This window comes from Physeter macrocephalus, chromosome 4 (genome assembly GCF_002837175.3).
Source record: "Physeter macrocephalus isolate SW-GA chromosome 4, ASM283717v5, whole genome shotgun sequence".
NCBI classification, from domain to species: Eukaryota; Metazoa; Chordata; class Mammalia; order Artiodactyla; family Physeteridae; genus Physeter; species Physeter macrocephalus.
The window spans coordinates 81,831,931-81,851,645 of NC_041217.1; the positions used below are offsets into that span (position 1 = coordinate 81,831,931).

The 19,715-nt window shown below is 43.0% G+C and overlaps 1 protein-coding gene across 1 annotated transcript in view; it reads left to right on the forward strand.

The window, feature by feature from the left end:
- The window catches only part of CASQ2 (calsequestrin 2), a 64,696-nt gene that overhangs the window by 22,860 nt on the left and 22,121 nt on the right, over positions 1 to 19,715 (forward strand). Inside the window, exons 3-7 of the mRNA XM_007101665.2 lie at positions 2,297 to 2,397; positions 3,868 to 3,979; positions 11,060 to 11,133; positions 17,583 to 17,713; positions 19,116 to 19,161. Coding sequence (XP_007101727.1) covers positions 2,297 to 2,397; positions 3,868 to 3,979; positions 11,060 to 11,133; positions 17,583 to 17,713; positions 19,116 to 19,161 — 464 coding nt within the window. The remainder of the gene's footprint in view (positions 1 to 2,296; positions 2,398 to 3,867; positions 3,980 to 11,059; positions 11,134 to 17,582; positions 17,714 to 19,115; positions 19,162 to 19,715) is intronic.

Here is a 19,715-nt window from a genome sequence, read left to right on the forward strand (position 1 = left end):
AGCTGGGCATTGTCACCAAGGATGAAAGGGAGGATTTAGATGACGTATGGTTAAGCAAGCGACTGCACAGTGCAAGTTGTAATCTCTTGTGTCAATATGTCATGGTTAAGTGCGAGTGCACTTTAAGATTCTTACACCTCTAATCCCAAGGAGAGAGAATATAGGTTACTCCGCTGGGTTGCAAACACCCCCAGACATGTATTGCCCATTTCACTTTTTCTGCATGACCAGTGAAGGATGGCTATTAAAAGAGAGCAGGAGGTTATAAAACAGGACCTTTGAAGAAAGGTTAATTGGATTTGGAGTAGTAAGCACAGGATAAAAAAGATTAGTGGTGGTTCAGTAAATACCTTCAGGCACATGAAAGTGCATTATCTTAGAGAATTTCAAACAACTGTTTTCTATTTTATTTTCAAGAACAGCTTTTTTAAAGAAAGATTTAAATTGTAAGAGACAATATTTAGGTTAGCTACAAGGAAGAACTCATGACTATAAAATGAAAATGAATCATTAAGAATGCCTGGGGTATCTCTTTCCCTGGAGACAAATTAAGAAGTTTTTTTCCTTTGAGCAGGGGAGCAAAGCATGTTCAACTCTTTCCCTAGTCAAAAGCAAGTTGATGAGTGCTGTCCTGTCCAGCGCCTCTTGATACCCTAGTCTCCCTTCGCACTGTTTTAATGAGAAGTTGAATTTGGGAGAATTTCCAGTAAATTTAGTTAGAGGAAAACGCTGGTGTTCCAGAAATCTGAAAATTTCGGGAGGACAAGCTGGGTAAATATTCATAAGAATGGACTGGTGGATATCCTCCCCATGGAGGATGTGATGGGGGTTTAAATGTCTAAATGAACATTTAAATGTCTAAATGAACCTCTAAATGAAATGTGGCAGGTTCTTTCTGACTATTCGATCCTCGGAGTTTACAGGACAGTTGTATTTTGTGAACCTGCTCCTTGATCTCCATCCCCATTTCCATGTGCCTGAGTTTGGTCTCTGGACTGGTGCAACAATCTCCTAACTGGTTTCACTCAGAAACACTGGTTTCTCGGTTAGAGAAAAATCTAACAGCAGGACACTGGCTGAGGTTCCCCATGGTACCCTTTGTGATCAATCACTGCCTGCTTCAGGGATACCTGGCCCATTGCTCCTTTAGATTTACAAACGGTGCTCCATGGTGTGCCACGGGCTCTTCAGAAGTGCCCTGGGACACGGTGGGTGGTGGGCCAGCCTCCCTTTCCTAGAGGTTCTGCAGAAGAGTTCATCTGGAGAAGGCATCCTTCAGCTAATCCGAGAGTTTGAAAACAATTAATCTAAGGAATTAAGGATGCCATGCAGTTGGATTTAAGGCCAGCCTCAGCTCTTTAGCATTCCTGGGGGGAAATGCAGTTCTCCAGCAAGCATTTGTGAAAGTACACAGCATTATGCTGAGAGTGATGGAGGGTGGGAAAGAAGATGCAGAACCTGCCCTTGCAGCATTTTCAGCAGACTGGGAAAAGATGTGCAGAATTCAGCTACAATATAAAAGCAAGCTGTTCATTCTGGCTGCAAACATTTATGGGGAGCCCAGTGTGTCCAGACTCCATTCAAGGTGCTGGGATCCCAAGAGGACAGCAGCCCTACCCTTATAGAGGGCTCGCTGTTATAGTGAATACCTCTAAATGGAGCTGAGAGCAGATCCATAATGGCAAGAGAGATTGGAGCAGGCTTCTCTGGAAAAATGGGTCATAAGCTGAGACCCAAAGGAGTTGACCAAGATGGGCAAGGGGTGGTGGTGGTGAAGGTCACTCTAGGCCCAAAGAGAACATCTGTGCAGAGAATCATGAGCTGTGATTTTTCCTTTATGTCCCCTTTCGCAGCAGCTCTTTGGCAAAAAGCCAAGGGAGTTGCACAGGGATGAGGAGCGCAGTTCTCAAGGGAGCACGGGTCCACCCAAGGGAGGATGTAAAGGATAGGGCTGGCACTAGGTTGTGGAAGGGCTTGAATGCCAGGCTAAAAAGCCAGGTAGGCAGTGGGCATGAAAACTTTTTGATAAGGAGAATGGGGTTAGCAATACTTCTGGAAAATTAAAGCAGTGGTGGAGTGGAGATTAGATTTTCGGTTCTTGATTATTTCATTTTGAGTTTCCACTCTGGGAGCCCTTCAGAGGTGTGGCTGCAAGGGAACTGATCCTAGGGTTCATGTTAGTTCCATTGAGCCTGACCCCATGTCACCGAGGGACCCTGAGCCAGACCGTGGCCTATAGGATGGCTCTTCCTACATCGGAATGACTTTATTTGGGGAACTCTTTGTTTTTTTTTAGGTTTTGATGAAGAAGGAAGTCTGTATGTTCTTAAGGGTGATCGCACAATTGAGTTTGATGGCGAGTTTGCAGCTGATGTCTTGGTGGAGTTTCTCTTGGACGTAAGCATTTATGCACAGTGGCCCTGCATGGCGCTGTTTGGGTTTAAATACAGGAGGAAGTAAAAGCCCAAAGTAAGAACAGAGAAGGTGAATAACCTGACCTGGTCTAAGAAAGATTTCTCAAGCTTCACGAAAAACTAAAGCGTGCCTATATCACAGCAATATCTACGTCTACTGGGAGGCTGGCCCTTCAATCACCTCAGAAACTAGTTTATTAGTGACCAGAGGCTCACAAATCGGGACTGTGTAGTAGTAAGATGTTAATTCTCTTAGCAATTATACACAGACATCCCCAGAATCCCCTTGGCTTTGTTCCAGGGCTTCTGAAGAAAAGTGTAGGAGAGAGAGTTGGATAGTCCCTGGAAGACAGGGTAGGGAGAGGAGTAACAGTCTGCTGAGTGACCCCTCAGGAAGGATAAAAAGAGGCAGGGCTAATGAGACACCCAATATCACACTCCCTCTCAGCCATGGAGGTCCAACACCCTGGGGTCCACATGCTCAGGCAAACAGAGGAACAAACATTATAAAAATATTTTTCCATAGATAAACTCACACTTTCAATAACAGCTGTGAAGTCCAGTTCTTTTGAACACAGGTGCCTGTGCAGATAAAAAACATCCATAGAGGTGATTCCTTGTCTACCAGCTAGAATACAGTGGCCTATTGCCTTTTCCCCACTGCCTCAGAAACCCAGAGAGAGGGTCGGAAGTAAGTTGAAGGTTACTTCCTACAAAAAAGTGCGCATAGGCTCTGCTTGGCCCTCTCGCTAACCCATACCTATAAGCCCTCAAAAAAGCTGAGAGAGGCAACAGGACAACTGTGGGCCCAATGGCCCTGCTCTGGCTCTATCAACCAGGAGGGGGCTTTTAGATGCAAGTACCTTAAAGAATAAGCAGCGTCATTGACCCACACAAATGGAAGACCAGGGCGAGGGCAGATTTTAGGCTTGATCAGTCAGGGCTGTAGCTGCATTTTTCTCTGTAAATCACAGATAATGCTCTTTTCGGTGTGTTGGCTTTGTCCTCAGGCTGACTGTTCTCAAGTTGGTTATAAGATAGCCAGAAGCAGGAGCTGATATATCACATTTCCTCATTCATATCCACTGAGAGGGGGGAAAAATCCGGCCTCCCATTGCTCTCTTAAAAGGAAAGCAGAACTTTCCTTATCTACCCAGGCTTATCTACCCTGGAGATTCACTGGCCAGAATTGGGTCACAAGCCATTCCTGAATCAATAACCGGCAAGAGAAATGGAGTTGCCCCCAGACCCATCAGCCTACCCCTTGAGGTAAGGTCAGTTCCTCTAAGAAAAGAACTGTGCTCACGGGGGAAGGTGGGGTGGACATTGAAGCACCAGGACCTAGTCCACAACCTCCCTCCAAAGCACTCTATACATGTTCCCGATTTCCCCTCTGGGGAGGCAAAAGTCCTCTTATTTGAACGGCTTTTGTGTCGTGTATGTGGCGTTCCAGATCATTGAAGACCCAGTGGAGATCATCACCAGCAAACTGGAAGTCCAAGCCTTTGAGCGCATTGAGGACCATATCAAACTCATCGGCTTTTTCAAGAGTGAGGACTCAGAGCGTAAGTTGTCTGTCAGCCCCAGCCTGTCACTCTAAAGGCTCTTTTCCCAACAAGGTGTGTTAGATTATCCAGAAAGAAGATGAGCCATTAGCACATCATGTGCTGGGTAGAATAGAGGGAGAATCTTCCTTGCACCGTATGGGATGGGACAAATGAGCAGAAATTATGCAAAACAGGCAGGGGAGCTGAAAGAACATTAAGGTTGGGCCTTGTTCGCTGACCTTGAGGGGGGCCGAGTATTTGACAGAAGAGAGAGAAGCCCTTCCTCCACCTTTCCCACCTGTCCACCAACCCGTGGGATTCTCTCCCCAGCTGGGGCAGAGAGTGGGCTGTCTCTCTGACATCGGCAGCTCCTGTGGTCAGCAGCTGGAGAGCTTCTCAGTTACTTGGACAGCGTTAGAGGAAAATCTGGGTAGGGGTGGGCTTGGGAGCTACAGCACAATGGGGAAGACTGCTGGCCGACCCCCCCCCCCGCCCCACGCCGACCACCAAGGCTGCCTGCAATGGCACAGCCACGCCCCTTGGTACACTCCCTTTGAAAGCTTTGCAGCCAGCTTTGGGGCAGTCAGAGGAACAAATCAGACATCACCACAACCCACACAGGGGTGATCGGCGTAGCGAGTGAGAGTCAGGAAGAGTCAGGAAGAGAAGGAACCAGGAAGGCCAACTACTTGAGGACATTTTTTTAAACTGCTTTGGCAACAAGGGCCCTATATGAGTTAAGGCTTTTTCTGGTGTCTGAGCCTTGGAGAGAGGGACAGTGTTAGAAGGCGTGGGCATAACTATGAAAGAGAATCTGGTAGCATTCATACGTGTGGGAGGTGCAAATAAGGGCTGCTCATGACTATTTCTGGAAACTTCAAAATATTTTGAAATTATTTGTAAAGCCGTTTCTGTACCCCATCGGCCAACTGGCATCCTTAGTCATCTCATCAACAACCCACCTATTTTCTCTCTCCCATGACCCAACTGTCTTCTCATTTGCTACATAAAAGCCTCTATTCACCCTCCTTAAGGGTGTGTTTGCGGGAAGGAGCCTAGCCAGGGAGTTTCAACCAAGTTCTTTAGGTGACTTTATTTCAATTTTCACATTCCTATATAGATGCTGACTACTCCGGGGTGCTTCTCCTGACCCCTTCTACTTTCTCCTCTTTATTTCACTTCCTTCTATTTCCCTTAATCCTTTTCTGCCTTCCCCAACCCCCTCAATTGTTTCTATCCATTTCCATCCTTCTGTTTCTCTCTCTTCCTCCATTAAGCTCAGATAGCATATAGGGAGGGAGACGAGGCCAAGATTGGGATAAGAAGCACATCTTCCAGGGAACTCCCTGGTGGTCCAGTGGTTAGGACTCTGCCCTCTCACTGCCGAGGGCCAGGATTCAATCCCTGGTGGGGGAACTGAGATCCCACAGGCCACACGGTGTGGCAAAAAACAAAACAAAACACATCTTCCAGTTTATACCTTCCCCCACCCTAAATGAATAACAATAATAGGTCCATTTAACTAACATATATCCTATGCCAGGGCCCATGCAAGGAGCTATCTGTAGACACCTTAGTTTCATTCTCACAACTAGCCTGTAAGGCAGTTACCATCATTATCAGCATTTTAATGATGAGGAAATGAAGGAACAGAAAGGTTGAGTGAACTCACCCAGTATCACACAGCTAGCAAATAAATGGTAGAGCCAAGATTTACACCCCAGACATCTGACTTTAATGCTCATACACTGAACCACTGGGCTGCACTTTCAAGACTTCACAGCTTTGTCGGGTCATGGCACACATGAAATGTGACCATGTTTGTAAGGCACATGGTGGTAAACTGGAAGAGATTTACTTGGGCTTAGCAAAAAAAAAAATTTACCTTCTTAATATAATAATATACAAAATAATAGGAAAGATATCAAATATTACATTGTATAAAACTACCAAGTAAAATATTTTTAGATTTTGAATGAAAATCTTGTGCTTGTTTCTAAGAATATAGCTTTTGATATTAGGTTTTATGATTGAAATAGCAACATACAGTTCCTGATCAAGGTTTTAAATGATCTCTTTGAATTCTGGATAGTCACCCTTGACCAGAGACTTTGCTGGCACATGTGGATGGTGGCAAATGACAGGACAACATTCACTGCTTTTTCTTTGATTGATGAACCATCTTTTCTTGCCATTGTACAGAATTTAGATAATCTAATCAATCTCTAAATTGTCCTTCAGGAATGTGAGCATTCTTTCCATCTAACAGCTATTACTTTCCTTTTCAATGACAAATGTAAATGTTAATATTTCTTATGATCATTTGAATAGATTTCAAATCCAACTGAGCTCTTTCATATTATATATTTCAAAATAATAATGAAGCATTTCCTTAGGAATATGCAATTATCGCTCTACTGGTCTTACACCTTTTTCTTAAGATTTAAATAATAAAATTACTAGTGAGCCATTTTAACCTCCTTTTTAAGGTTAAATTTTTGCTTTTATTTATTTATTTATTTATTTATTTTAACATCTTTATTGGAGTATAACTGTTTTACAATAGTGTGTTAGTTTCTCCTTTACAACAAAGTGAATCAGTTATACATATACATATGTTCCCATATCTCTTCCCTCTTGTGTCTCCCTCCCTCCCACCCTCCCTATCCCACCCCTCTAGGTGGTCACAAACCACCTAGCTGATCTCCCTGTGCTATGCGGCAGCTTCCCACTAGCTATCTAATTTACATTTGGTAGTGTATATATGTCCCTGCCACTCTCTAACTTCGTCACAGCTTACCCTTCCCCCTCCCCATATCCTCAAGTCCATGCTAAATTTTTGCTTTTAAATGGACAAACTTTGTCAGTACACTGTGTATTTCACACGGTCCTTGCAATTTTCAGTTAACTTCATTCAGGATCTCAGCAAGGTCCGGCATGTTTTGAAGCCAATAATTTATCCTTTGAAGAGCTTTTAACATAATTCAGTTTTTTCAATTCACCTCTTAGCTCATAAACTCTTAGTAAAATTCCCCTGGGACAGTTAGACTGCTTTAGTGTGAAACAGCAGAGACAGGTCTTCTGAACCCATTTCTTCACCTAGAGCTAAGAAGAGAAGGGGCTATCAAGATTTGGATGTTATCGGGATCACTTTTTTAATAACAATCTTATATGTGGAATTCAGACCAACAGGTAAAATTTATATAACAAAGAATTTCTGTGAATAAATACTGCTTGAATCTCAAGATTTTCAGAATGAACCTGACAACACAGTCTTTACACCTTCTTGTCATTACAGCCTCACCATCAGTTCCGAAGCCAAAGGCCTACAGTCCTCTTTAATGAATCAATTAATTATATTATGTCCAATTATTATTTTTGAAAGAAATATTTTTAATTTACAAAGACAAACAGTAATACATTATGAAAACTCCATCTAAAATTAGATTGGCTAATTGTTAATATTTACAGGCATTAGAAAAAAGAAAGAAGGAAGGTAGGAAGAAAGGATGGTAGGAAGGAAGGGATAAATTGAATAATTCAGAAAATCAGTTTTGTCCTCTTTAGGAATACCTAATACCAGATTTTGTTGATAATACTGATTACGATGATTACTAACCTAATAAACAGATAGCAATCATGCATTCCATTGGTGTTAGTAGAAAAATATGAACATTACAGTAAATTAAATCAAAAGAAAAAAACTAAATACTTTAGAGTCTCACAAACCAAAAAACTTCACTGATGATAAACAAACTTGGACTAAAGTAACAATCACACCGAGAAGATCCAGTGGGGAAGACAGGGGAGCAGCCTCTCTCTAGCTGTGATGCTCGCTAGTCTTAGGCACAAAATAATTGTTATTGAAACAGAACATTTATAGAGGGACCCATTGTTTTTAAATATAATATTAACTACCGTAAAATCTGAATGGCTGTAGAAAACATCTAGAAAGATTTATCACCAAAAAAATTTATATCTATCAAGCTCCTTGTAACATACCCGTGGCCATCGCACACTGGCTGAAAAAATCAGGATGTTCTACTAGGCAACCCCGTCTCTCTGTCTGTTTCTTCTTGCCTTTCGAAAGAGGCCAAGGTCAGTGGGTGGGGAAGGTAGGAGTGGATAAGGCACCCAGGGAAGCAGTTGTTGAGAGTCCTATATTTCTGCTGTAGTTTGAGGGTGATTGCTCAAGAAAGTTTAATGGCACAGAAGGCATTGGCTTTGCAAATGGTCCCAAGCTTTTTTATAGAGCAAGAACAATGGAGAGACAGTGGAGAAACTGGAAAGATTTAAAACATAAGTAGACTGGAATAGTCTTAGCGGAAAAGGATGCCTAAGAGATTTGGTACCAGATTAGAAAGGACCTGGAAGAACTGGGAGGCTACATCTTCCAGGGAGGTTGGGCATGAATGTCCATCTCCAGCTTGAGCATGTAGCTATGGATGCTAGCGTTGAGTGAGCGTGACAAGAACTTCTTAGGGGAATTCAGCTGATGGTTAGGAATGCCAAACTGGGGGAAATGTGGAGCTAAAGGGTCAATACCCAGTACGGAAAACCCGGAGGGATGGGCAAGAAAGGTGAGAAAATGCTAAGACATGTCTGCAATAAGCTGGAGGTTGAAGGCTGGATGTTCAGGAGCCCATTCCAGAGGGGAAAGAGGAGATATTGTATAATATCACTTATATGTGGAATCTAGAAAAATGATACAGATGAACTTATTTACAAAGCAGAAATAGAGACACAGATGTAGAGAACGGATGTATGGATACCAGGAGGGAAGTGGGGTGGTGGGATGAACTGGGAGATTGAGACTGACATATATACACTACTATGTATAAAATAGATAACTGACGAGAACCTACTCTATGGCACAGGGCACTCTATTCAATGCTCTGTAGTGACCTAAATGGGAAGGAAATCCAAAAAAGAGGGGATATATGTATAGGTATAGCTGATTCACTTCGCTGTACAGCAGAAACTAACACAACATTGTAAAGCAACTATACTCCAATAAAAATTAATCAAAACAAAACAAAACAAAAACAAAAAACAAACTAACAAACAAAAACAGGACGTGAGGGCAGGAAAAATCTAAGGAATCACATGAGATCAAATAGAGCAGAAGGCTAGACTGGGTTTCCTGGAAGAAAGCTGTTGTTTGGGCAAGGCTAAAGGCTCAACCACAGTTTGAAGCACCAACTTGGTGAATTACCTTTCTCTACCGTTCTTCATCTTAAAAGGGATGTAGATTGGCTCCTCAAGTGAAGAAGAGAGATCTCTGGACACAGATCAGGGCCATTCTTTCTGTGAGGATAGGGGTTCATGGAGGTGGGGAGAGGTTCACCCTGAACAGGGGGTCTGGGAAGAGGGGACAGAGGATTCTGATGGAGCCCACTGCTGCCTTAGAGAGACGTAAATAACTTAGGTACGGCTATAACCACTCCACTTTCTATACTCTCCCACTTTCTCTCTATTCATTCTCCAAATCTCTCACCCACCTTCTTCCCCTCCACCTAATCCTCTACCCCAACTCTCAGGTTTTATGATATATTTTCTGACGACCCAACTACTTTTATGAGGAATGAGTTTGTGTAAACGTGTATCAGTTTGTACAGCTGTTCTTGTAAATTTTTCAACCCCTGTCTTGCCTGTGCCTATTATGCTTTCCTCTATTCTAGCAGCTATCACTTTCATTGTGGTTCTTTAAGGGCCCATAACCCTCCTTGGCTGTGAGCCTTTGAGATCAGTGTCCTTGTCTTACTGTCTTGGTGTCCCCTGAGTCAGCATGATTCTTGAAATGTTTTTCATTGAATATTAGAAAATTCTGCCTGCTCCTGGGATTCTAGCTAAAGTTTATGCCTCTGATGATTAAGAGATATGAAATTCCATGAAATGGAAAAAAAGGTAATCTTGTTAAGAATGAATCATAGGATTATTGACTCTCAGGATTATAGACTTTATGCAGAACAACCACCAACACCAACACCATTACCATCACCCTCACATATCAGACAGGAATACGAATGTCTTTACCAAACAATAACTGTCTAGCTGTAGTGAGGCACAGCATGGCCACACTCATGTGGTCTCATGCTTATCCTGACCAGTTTAGATTCAAGTTTGGGGCCAGAATCAAGCAAGGGCTTGGTTAATATATATATATATATATATATATATTTTTGTCTGCATCGTATTAGTTGCGGCACGCGGGATCTTTGTTGTGGCACTCGGGCTCTTCGTTGCGGTGCACGGGCTTTTCTCTAGCTGTGGCGTGCAGGTTTTCTCTTCTCTGGTTGTGGCACGCAGGCTCCAGGGCATGTGGGCTCTGTAGTTGTGGTGTGTGGGTTCCAGAGTGCGTGGGATCTGTAGTTTGGGGCATGAGGTCTCTAGCTGAGGTGTGCTATCTCAGTGGTTGTGGCGAGCGAGCTTAGTTGCCCCGCGTCATGTGGGATCTTAGTCCCCTGACCAGGGATTGAACCCATGTCCCCTACATTGCGAGGTGGAGTCTTTACCACTGGACCACCAGGGAAGTCCCTGGGCTTGGTTAATTTTAAGTCATCTCGCAGGAGATCAGAATGAAAAACGAAAACTTAAAAAGAGGGAAAGAAAAACTAGGAGATACCCAAAGAAGTACTCCTGTCAAGAAGTTTAAAATTCTTCTGTGATGTCATTTTTGATTGAGTTGCTTTGCATACTAAGTGGGTTTTCTTCTTACTCAGTGCTCACTTACACAGCAGTACTCTTTAGAGGGCACACGTAACTAGCAGTGAGTTTGAGTGAAAAAATTTCTTTTGGTTTTTCTCTCCCTCGTCCTCTCTTGGTTTCCTCTGTTTTCTCCTTTCTGTCACCCAATTTCCTAAAACACATCAAAGTGTGATAAAGAGTTCCTCTTTTGGGTGATAGAATGCCAGTCAGTCCAAATTCCTTGGGGTTTAAAATAGTATCAAATAATTATCTATCTAAATAATGGCTACTAAATAACTATCCAATCAGAATTAATTGGTTTCCCACTTTCTCTACGTTATTTAAAAAGAGAAATTTCTGATGCAGTGTGTATCTTGAAAATGTCTCTCCCTTTTATCTTCTTCCTCTTAGATTACAAGGCTTTTGAAGAGGCAGCTGAACATTTCCAGCCGTACATCAAATTTTTTGCTACTTTCGACAAAGGGGTAAGTACCAATGAAACCCCAATTTAACCGCTTTAAAGATTGAACTTCCCACCACTTTTCTTTTGGCCACATTAACCATCCTCCATCCATTAACACTTTCTCCAGAAGTGTTAGAAATATGGCAGTGAATAGGAGATGAGTATGAAGATGATTAATTCAAAAGCTATATAAGGGTATTTCTGAAAGCATCCAATAAAGAGAGATGAACCACTCTTTATCACCTTCAACACTAAGAATGGGAAGTGTGTGAGCCCAGAGTGTGCCAGGACACTGGTCACTGCTTCCTTTTTGTTTGGGGCCATCCTCTGCCTTCCTGGGGTTGCATACTTCCCCCTCTAATGGGTTAGGATGGGGGATGAAGTGGGGAGGAGCACTGAGCATCTGAAGCCCTGGTGCTTCAGAAAGTTACTTTCATCCTCAGGAGAAGCTATTGATGTACTTGTCTATAATTCAATGGATCTATATTTTCTGGATGTGGCACGTTCTTTTTTAAGCCAAAGAACAGCAGAGATAGAGGGATCTTGAATCAATGGGTAATTTATTTGGGGTCTACTAAGGTTGGAGTACTCCACTCTGGCTCCAGTTACTACTACAATGGCTACTTATTGAGTATTTTCTGTGTGTTGGGCACAATTTGATATATTGCATCTATACTATTTCTAATCCTTTAAACAACTCCAAAACAACTCTGAAAAGTAAAATACCCTGTTTCCCAGATGAGAAAAAAGATTTAGAAAGGTTAAGTAGTATCCAAGGTCTCCAGCGAATTAGTAGTAGTGCTGAGATCACAGTTTAGGACAATCTTTACCTAAAACTCATGCCATTTCTTCTGTACCACACCATTAAGTAGAAGACTCTGTATCTGCCCTTGAGATTCAGGATGCACACCCACACACCCACATTCATACTCACATCCACACCACACACACAGAACACACATACACAACACCCATATAACCACACACAGTATACACACTCACACAACATACAAGCATAACACATACCTCCTCACACAATCACACTCACACCCACACATATATAACACTCCCAGTACACATACATTCAAACTTACATACACACCCTCCTACACATACGTATCCCAACTAAAGCCCTAAATCACAACGTTTACTAGAACAAATAAATCTAGGACAAACTAAGTCCTGATCAAATCCAACTGGTAAAAGTTGAAAGTAAAAAAGGTAAAAGTTACTCCTACTGAGGAGTAAGGCATTGATGAACAGTGCTCATGGGCCTTGATACTTTGAGGAGTTCAAGTTTTCTGTGAAAAACAAGAGGAAGCCTGTAGGTGCTGGAGCAGGGAAGGAGTATGGTGAAAAGAGATTGCATTAAATATATAGACATAACCACTTCTATGGATCTGACCCCAGTCTACAGGCCTATAATCCAGAAGGGAGCTCTACAGTCTAAGTAATGTAATCTAAACTTGAAGAAAGTTTACCCTAATTGTTTGGATTAGAGTTGGGAGAGAGCTTGAACAAGAATATCAAAGGGGGGCTTCCCTGGTGGCGCAGTGGTTGAGAATCTGCCTGCTAATGCAGGGGACATGGGTTCGAGCCCTGGTCTGGGAGGATCCCACATGCAGCGGAGCAACTAGGCCCGTGAGCCACAACTACTGAGCCTGCGCGTCTGGAGCCTGTGCTCTGCAACGAGAGACCGCGATAGTGAGAGGCTCGCGCACAGTGATGAAGAGTGGCCCCCGCTTGCCACAACTAGAGAAAGCCCTCGCACAGAAACGAAGACCCAACACAGCAAAAATAAATAAACAAATTAATAAACTCCTATCCCCAACATCTTCTTAAAAAAAAAAAGAATATCAAAGGGAATAATAACTATCATTTATTAAGTACTTTTTATGTGTCAGGCTTTGTGCTAAGAGCTTTACATAGGTTTTCTCATTTTATCCTCTCAACGCCCCTGTATAAGAGGGATTAGGATTCTCAGTCTACAGAAGCTGAAACCAAGGCACCAAGAGATGAAGTGATTTGTGATTTGCTCAGGGTCACACAGTGAGTAGGTCAGCCTGACTTCAAAGTCAACTGCTCTGTACTACTGCACCCCAGAGAAAGAAACACTACATGTCAAATGATTAGCTGCCACCTGGCACATAGTAAGCATTTAGTAAATGTTAGCCAGTACTATTGTTAAGAAGAGGCAGTCATCTAAGCCCAGGAGGATGGAGGTTGAGAGGGGATATTAGTTGAGAAGGGGAGGTCCAGAGAAGCCTAAAGTAAATTCATCGCTGGCGTTTGGTTATGATGGGCCAGGAGTGAATAAGGTAGCTCCTGGGTAAGAACTCATCTGAGGAAAGAGAGTCAGGCAGGCAAACCAGGCCAAGCAAGAAAGCCTCAGTTCTTAGAAGGGTGGTCCAATGCTGAGTTCAGGGTAGTGTCTGTTTTTAGATGTGCCTCCCGGCCCAACCATATGGCTTCCTATCTGTGGCCCATGAAGAAGGTGAGGTCAGGCTATAATTAAAAACTCAGAAGCTCTTCACTGAAAACTCTGTAAGACACTGAGTCATAAGTGCCCTTGTTCATATAGCCTTGTGGGATTTTATAACATTTATAAAGAGAAAGATGCACTCTCTACCTCTATACAGAACACAGAAGGAAGAGCTCTTTCACTGAGCGGACCGGATCATGCCATTTGGGACTTGAGAACTTGTACTCATCAGTTGCAGAGTGGGGGAAATGGTGGGGTCCAGAAGGCATGGCTGCCCCCAGTCCAAGCCTCAGTGGTGTCCAGCAGGGGGTGCTAGTGTGTGGAAGGACCTGGTTGTGAGACATCCTAGGGAATCCCAGAGGGACCTGGGGAAGGGGAGGTGCTTTATAGACGTTTGAAGTCAGAGAGGCAAGGGCCCGGGAAGCCCTAATACAGTCCCAAAGGTGAAAAACTAACTGGCAGAGGTTGAGATGACTAGAGGACCTGGCCACTGTTGAGATGAAGGAGAGAAAGACGAGAGAAGACACACAAATAACTTAAGATCGCAAGTCTCTGCTTCAAGACAGCAAAGATTGTAAAGCTACTGAAAACATTAGGAAATCTAGAAGAAGAATCTATATATAGGAACATAAGATGGGGTGATGAGCTGTAATCTCTACAAGCTGGGAAGACATTCAACTGGAAGGATCTTTCACTTATTGATTCATTCACTCACTTAGCAAGCATTTATTGAGTGCCTGTTATGTGCCAGGCACCCTTCCAGATGCCAGGGACACAACATTGAGCAAAACAGATTCCTATCCTTGTAGAATTTAGAGTTTAGTATATGGGAGTGGTGGGAAAGGTCTGGGAAAGGAAAAGATGGGAAGACAGAAAGTAAGTAAACAAACCAATAAATATATTATATTAAATGTATTATATGAGTTGGAGAACTGTAAAGAGAATGAGATATCAGGGCTGCTGACGTAGATTTGGGAGTTTAGTAGTTTCCAACCACTGTCCATATTGGTATGCCCCAAGGAGCTTTTAAAAGCAAGGATTCTTGAGTCCCATCTTGGAAATTTGGATTTTTCTAGCATTGCGACCGGGCCCAGAAATATGCATTTTTCTAAAAGCTCCCTGAGAGATTTTACCTGGCACACAGGTTTGGGACCAGCACTGATCTATGGATCTTGATCCTATATCAAGCCACACAAGGGCCTAACCTCCCTGAAGCAAATGAAGCAAGAGTCAGAGGGCTAAGGATGGTGTCCACTCTATGGCACCTCACAGCCTGAAAAATGTCAGTTCTAATCATCTCATGCTATCTCCCACTGGCCTGTTCTTTTCTCGGAGTGAACAGTGAGAAGCAAAATCATTTTGTGAACCATATTGGTCCAAAAGAAGCTGTGATTCTCTAAACAAAGTTGATGGGCAAGACAGATGTGGAGAAGACCCAAATTCATTGAGTTGTTTTCATCTGCAACAACCAAAATGGCTTGCTAACTTGTAGAAAAACATCTGTTATCAGAATTCATACACATGCAAATGTTAAAAAAATTGTACTTTGTAACTTTCTTGTCTTTGGCATACTCCATTCCAACTATTTTTTATTTAAGCACAAAAGAATTCATTATATGGACCTCTTGAGTTTTTAATAGTAAAATCCATTCTTACCCTCCATGAAACAGGTCTCCTCCCAGAACAGAACCTTGGATATAGTAGACCCCACTAAATGTTTATTGAAGGAATGAAAGAATCAATGCCTCAATCAATCAAATCTCCTTCAGTCTTTACCATCCAAGATACAATTAAAAGAATGGAAGAAAGGAATTCTCTGAGATTCAAAATGAGGAAATTCTATGGTAATGATGGGGATATAGTGAACAGGTCTCTGGAAAATTTTGCTCAGGGTTCCAAAGACTTAAACTTACGAACATCATAATCCAACTTTACATTCATGGTCTTACACTACAGACCCTAACATACACACACATATACACATGCACACTCACGTGCATAGGTGCCTCTCCACTGCTTACCTCAACGGAGGGTCTGATGAGCTCCTTTTCACCTTCAGAAAGCCTTCGTTCTAGCAGACTGTGCTAGGGATGAACTGATGAGAGCATGTTACAAGAGGAAGAAGGAAACCTCTCACTGTGACATGCGCAGTGTCAAGGCAATACTTAAAGGGACATAAATTCCTTTCTGTACAGTGTCAAGAAGAAGGTAATTTTCAGATGAAAGGAAAGTTGGAACGGAGGCAAATTGTTAGTTGAGAACACTGTGCTTGACAAATTGCATACTCAAATTGTGCCTCAGGTTTGTCATTTGTAAAATAAGTATAATAATAGTTCTTACCTCATACAGTCAAAGTGGGGATTCATAAAGTAATCAACTGAAAACATTTTGCAGCAGTGCCTGGCACATAGTAAGCACTCCATATGTTTGCTATTATTAGGTTTTGCTCATCTGCTCACTTCCTACTTCATATTAGCACAGTTTTCTGGTTCCTAAAATATGTAGTAAGTGAACTCAGAAAACCAGAATCCAATGTCATTTTCAAGCCCATTCTATGATGGGCCCAGCTTTGTGAAGAACTGTGTGTAAACCCAAACAGTGGCTGTAGAGGTGCTCTTTCCTCCCTTCCTCCAAACACATTCCTCACCCCCACCCCACTGAAGAGGGAAAAAAGTAAGGAAAAAAACCCCACACCTTCTTGTCCTTTAAAACCAAATCAACATGACCATGAAATCTCTTTGACTGCGGCTCTTAACACAGCTTGTTCGTTAGCTCTGAGTAGGATGTTTGTATTTCTTTCCCTTAAGTCCTTAAGAAATGTCTTTTGGAATATAGTGACCTGGAATGAATACCAATTGACGACAAATCCGTAGGGATACCAGTGTGTGCTCAGAATGGACCTCCTTGTGTAATAGCTTATGTAACACCCAGTTTCTCCCCTCCCCAATTAGTCACAGCTGCCCTGGGCCTCCACACTGTTGGTTACCACCACAGGGTGTCAGCTCTTAGGCAATTCCTCTTTATTTTCAAGGGAACCACTGTTCATCCCTGTGCTTTCTTGGACCACAGCTTTGAACTCGAAAAAAATGGCATTTGGTTTTCTACTGAGCGTTGCACATTCCAGGCCTCTCAAATCATTTCACAAAAGGAGATGAGAGTTCAGCAGCTCTGCAGGCGAACACAGCAACCATTCTGCCCTGACCAGACCACGTGGCCACGTTAATGAAGAGTGCAGATGGCTCCCAGGCTATGGGCTGGCTCCCCATGCTTTTTATTTGGTACAGCGTGAGCAACTCATCCCCGCTTGCTGGGTACTATCCCAGTGTTAGCGCTGAAAGTCTGAATCCTGGGAAACCCCTCCACTCTGGACAAACCAGGATGGTGGGTCACCTTCTGACAGGTAACTAGCCAGGCAGTTCCCAGAGCCTGAGAAACCATAAAACAAGCCCAGGACTGAGAGACAACCCTTGGGCCAATGCTTCAACCAAAATAGCAATTAGGGTTTATGAGCTGATCGAGGACAGATTACTGGGTTGGCCTCTGATTCTGAGTACCTGTATGCTTTAAATGGTTTCTGTCAATTGCCTGTTCTATCAAAACTGATTCAATTGAATCCATACATCCCAGGACACTGAACAAGATCTGTTGACATTTGCTTCCTCCTCCAGCCCCTGGCAAATACAGTAGAGTGATGGTGATGATGGAATTAAATTTCCCACCTTTCATTCTGACTGCTCTCTGGCCTTGATTGGATCTCATTTGCCAGAGAAGTTTTTTTCTATCTGTCCTTTGATCACAAAAGTAGATCGGTCCAGCCAGGTGGACTGATGAGTTAGGTGATGAGTTCCTATCATTTCAATGTTTAAGTTAAAACCATGCATACACTTTCATGTCTTTTGCAGAGAACGCACACACTTGTAGCTGGACAACCCATTGCTACTCTAGACTAGTGTTCAAGGAAGCTATTGTCTTACTTCTAACTGTTACAGGTTGCAAAGAAATTGTCCTTGAAGATGAATGAGGTCGACTTCTATGAGCCATTTATGGACGAGCCCATTGCCATCCCTGACAAACCCTACACAGAAGAGGAGCTTGTGGAGTTTGTGAAGGAGCACCAAAGGTGTCCCAGATGGCATGCAGGGGTGGGGGCAGGGGGGATCCAGGGCCTGGGAGATGGAGAAAAGCCTCTCAGTCCTACCATTAAGGACCCCCAAGGGCAACAACCTGGAGTTAGTAAACCAGCAGAACTGAACTCAGTAGTGTGGCTTTGTTGGTCATTGATCAGTGGCAGGGATGTTGCTATATTTTCTGAATATGGGTCTACACTTGCAAACAAGGTTAGAGCACCTCCCTGCAGTGAGGAAATCACCTCATACATAGGATGTAAATAAATTCTTCAATGATAATGATAGTGATTTAGTGACAGCCTCCTAAAGTACTATACTAGGTGCTTTTGGAAACTATTTTACCTACTCTTCAACATTATGGGGTAATTATTATCATCCTAATTTTACAGATCAAGGAATTGGGCTCAGGGTAGTTGAGTAACTTAGTCAAGGATGAACATTTTATGCATAGAACTTCTGGGAGAGGAATAGTTGATACCAGCAGCTCTAGCATGGATCAGCAAGCTTTTTCTACAAAGGGCCAGATAATAAATATTTCAGGCTCTATGGGCCAGATGCTCTCTCTTGCAAATACTCAATTCTGCTGTTATAGTGTGCAAGCAGTCACAAGCCATATGTAAACAAATGGGGGTGGCTGTGTCCCAAAAGAAGTTTATTTATAAAAACAGGAGCCATTGGCTGGATTTGACCCACCAGCTGTAGTTTGCTGACCCCAGCTCTTAAGGGAGGGACAATACTGGAACATGGAATATGGTGGTGGTTCACCCTCTCACCTACCCACGCTCCCCTCTACACACTCACATAGGTTCCTTGAACCTGGAGCATCATGTTTCCATCACCCAGTCAGCTTGGTCCCTACAGGGATGCAGCACTTGGAGGAACAAATATCAACATGTCTAACAGTATTTGTCAACATTCAAAAAGAAATGAAACCATGAGCAAAAGATAGATCCAACCTGCTCCTCCGAACATCCCTAAAGGGCTTTTGATGGATGACCCTGGTGATAAAACAACTGTAGCTCTGGGCTGTTTTCTCTCCTCGGTCTCCTCATTCTGGGCCTGCTCTGGGTTCTCAGGAGTGGCAGCTGTATGTGAGGAGGGAAATGGCTTCTTGGCCTGGGAGTGAGCTGACTCCGTGCCCTCTGACCCATTATTTGTAATAGACTTTATAATCCTTGGATCAGATGGGCCCATGAAAAGGCTGAGAGCTTTAGGCCCAGCTCTGTGTGTGACACAACAGGGTCAATCTGCTCTGTCTCCTTAGGGGAGAAAACAGGTACGTAGACACTCTTGAAAATGGACCAACATCTCATTCTACATTTCACTGTGCTGAGGCTTTGGTGTCAGCCAAGGTAATCCCTACTCAAGAAAGCTCATCTTTTTTTTTTTTTTCAGACCCACTCTACGTCGCTTGCGCCCAGAAGATATGTTTGAAACATGGGTAAGAAAGTGGTAAACTCTTTCTGCTTTGTAGAGATGGGTACATTCCCCAGGAGGAATACCCCCTTTGGGTTCCAAAACTCAAACAAAGTCTTATTTGCCTGGAGTGGATGGCTGGATGGTGGAGAATTTGAAATGTGGACAATATCACACTGAGTTACAACCCAGTTCTTCTGGGCTGGCCAGTAGGCAAAATTACTCTATCTCTGAGTTCATTTCCTAGAGTTTCTACTGGCTTTCATTCACTGGCCACCAGAGACCTAAGGTCACATGGTAGAAGGAGCTCAGACCATGAGTTACATACAGACTTGAGCTCAAGCCCACAATCTGCCACCTAGTAGCTTTGCATCCTAAATCAAGTCACGTGGTCTTTCTGAGCTTTAATTTCTGTATCTAAAATCAGGCTTTTTGTAAGGATGAAAGGTGTGAAGAACCCAGACATAGTGGGTACTCCATTAATGCATGGTAGCTGTTTTTGTAAATATCAACTCAAGGCACTGGAAAACGCTGAGTCAGACTGTCCCCTAGGCCTGTGTCACAGACAAGATGTAAGGT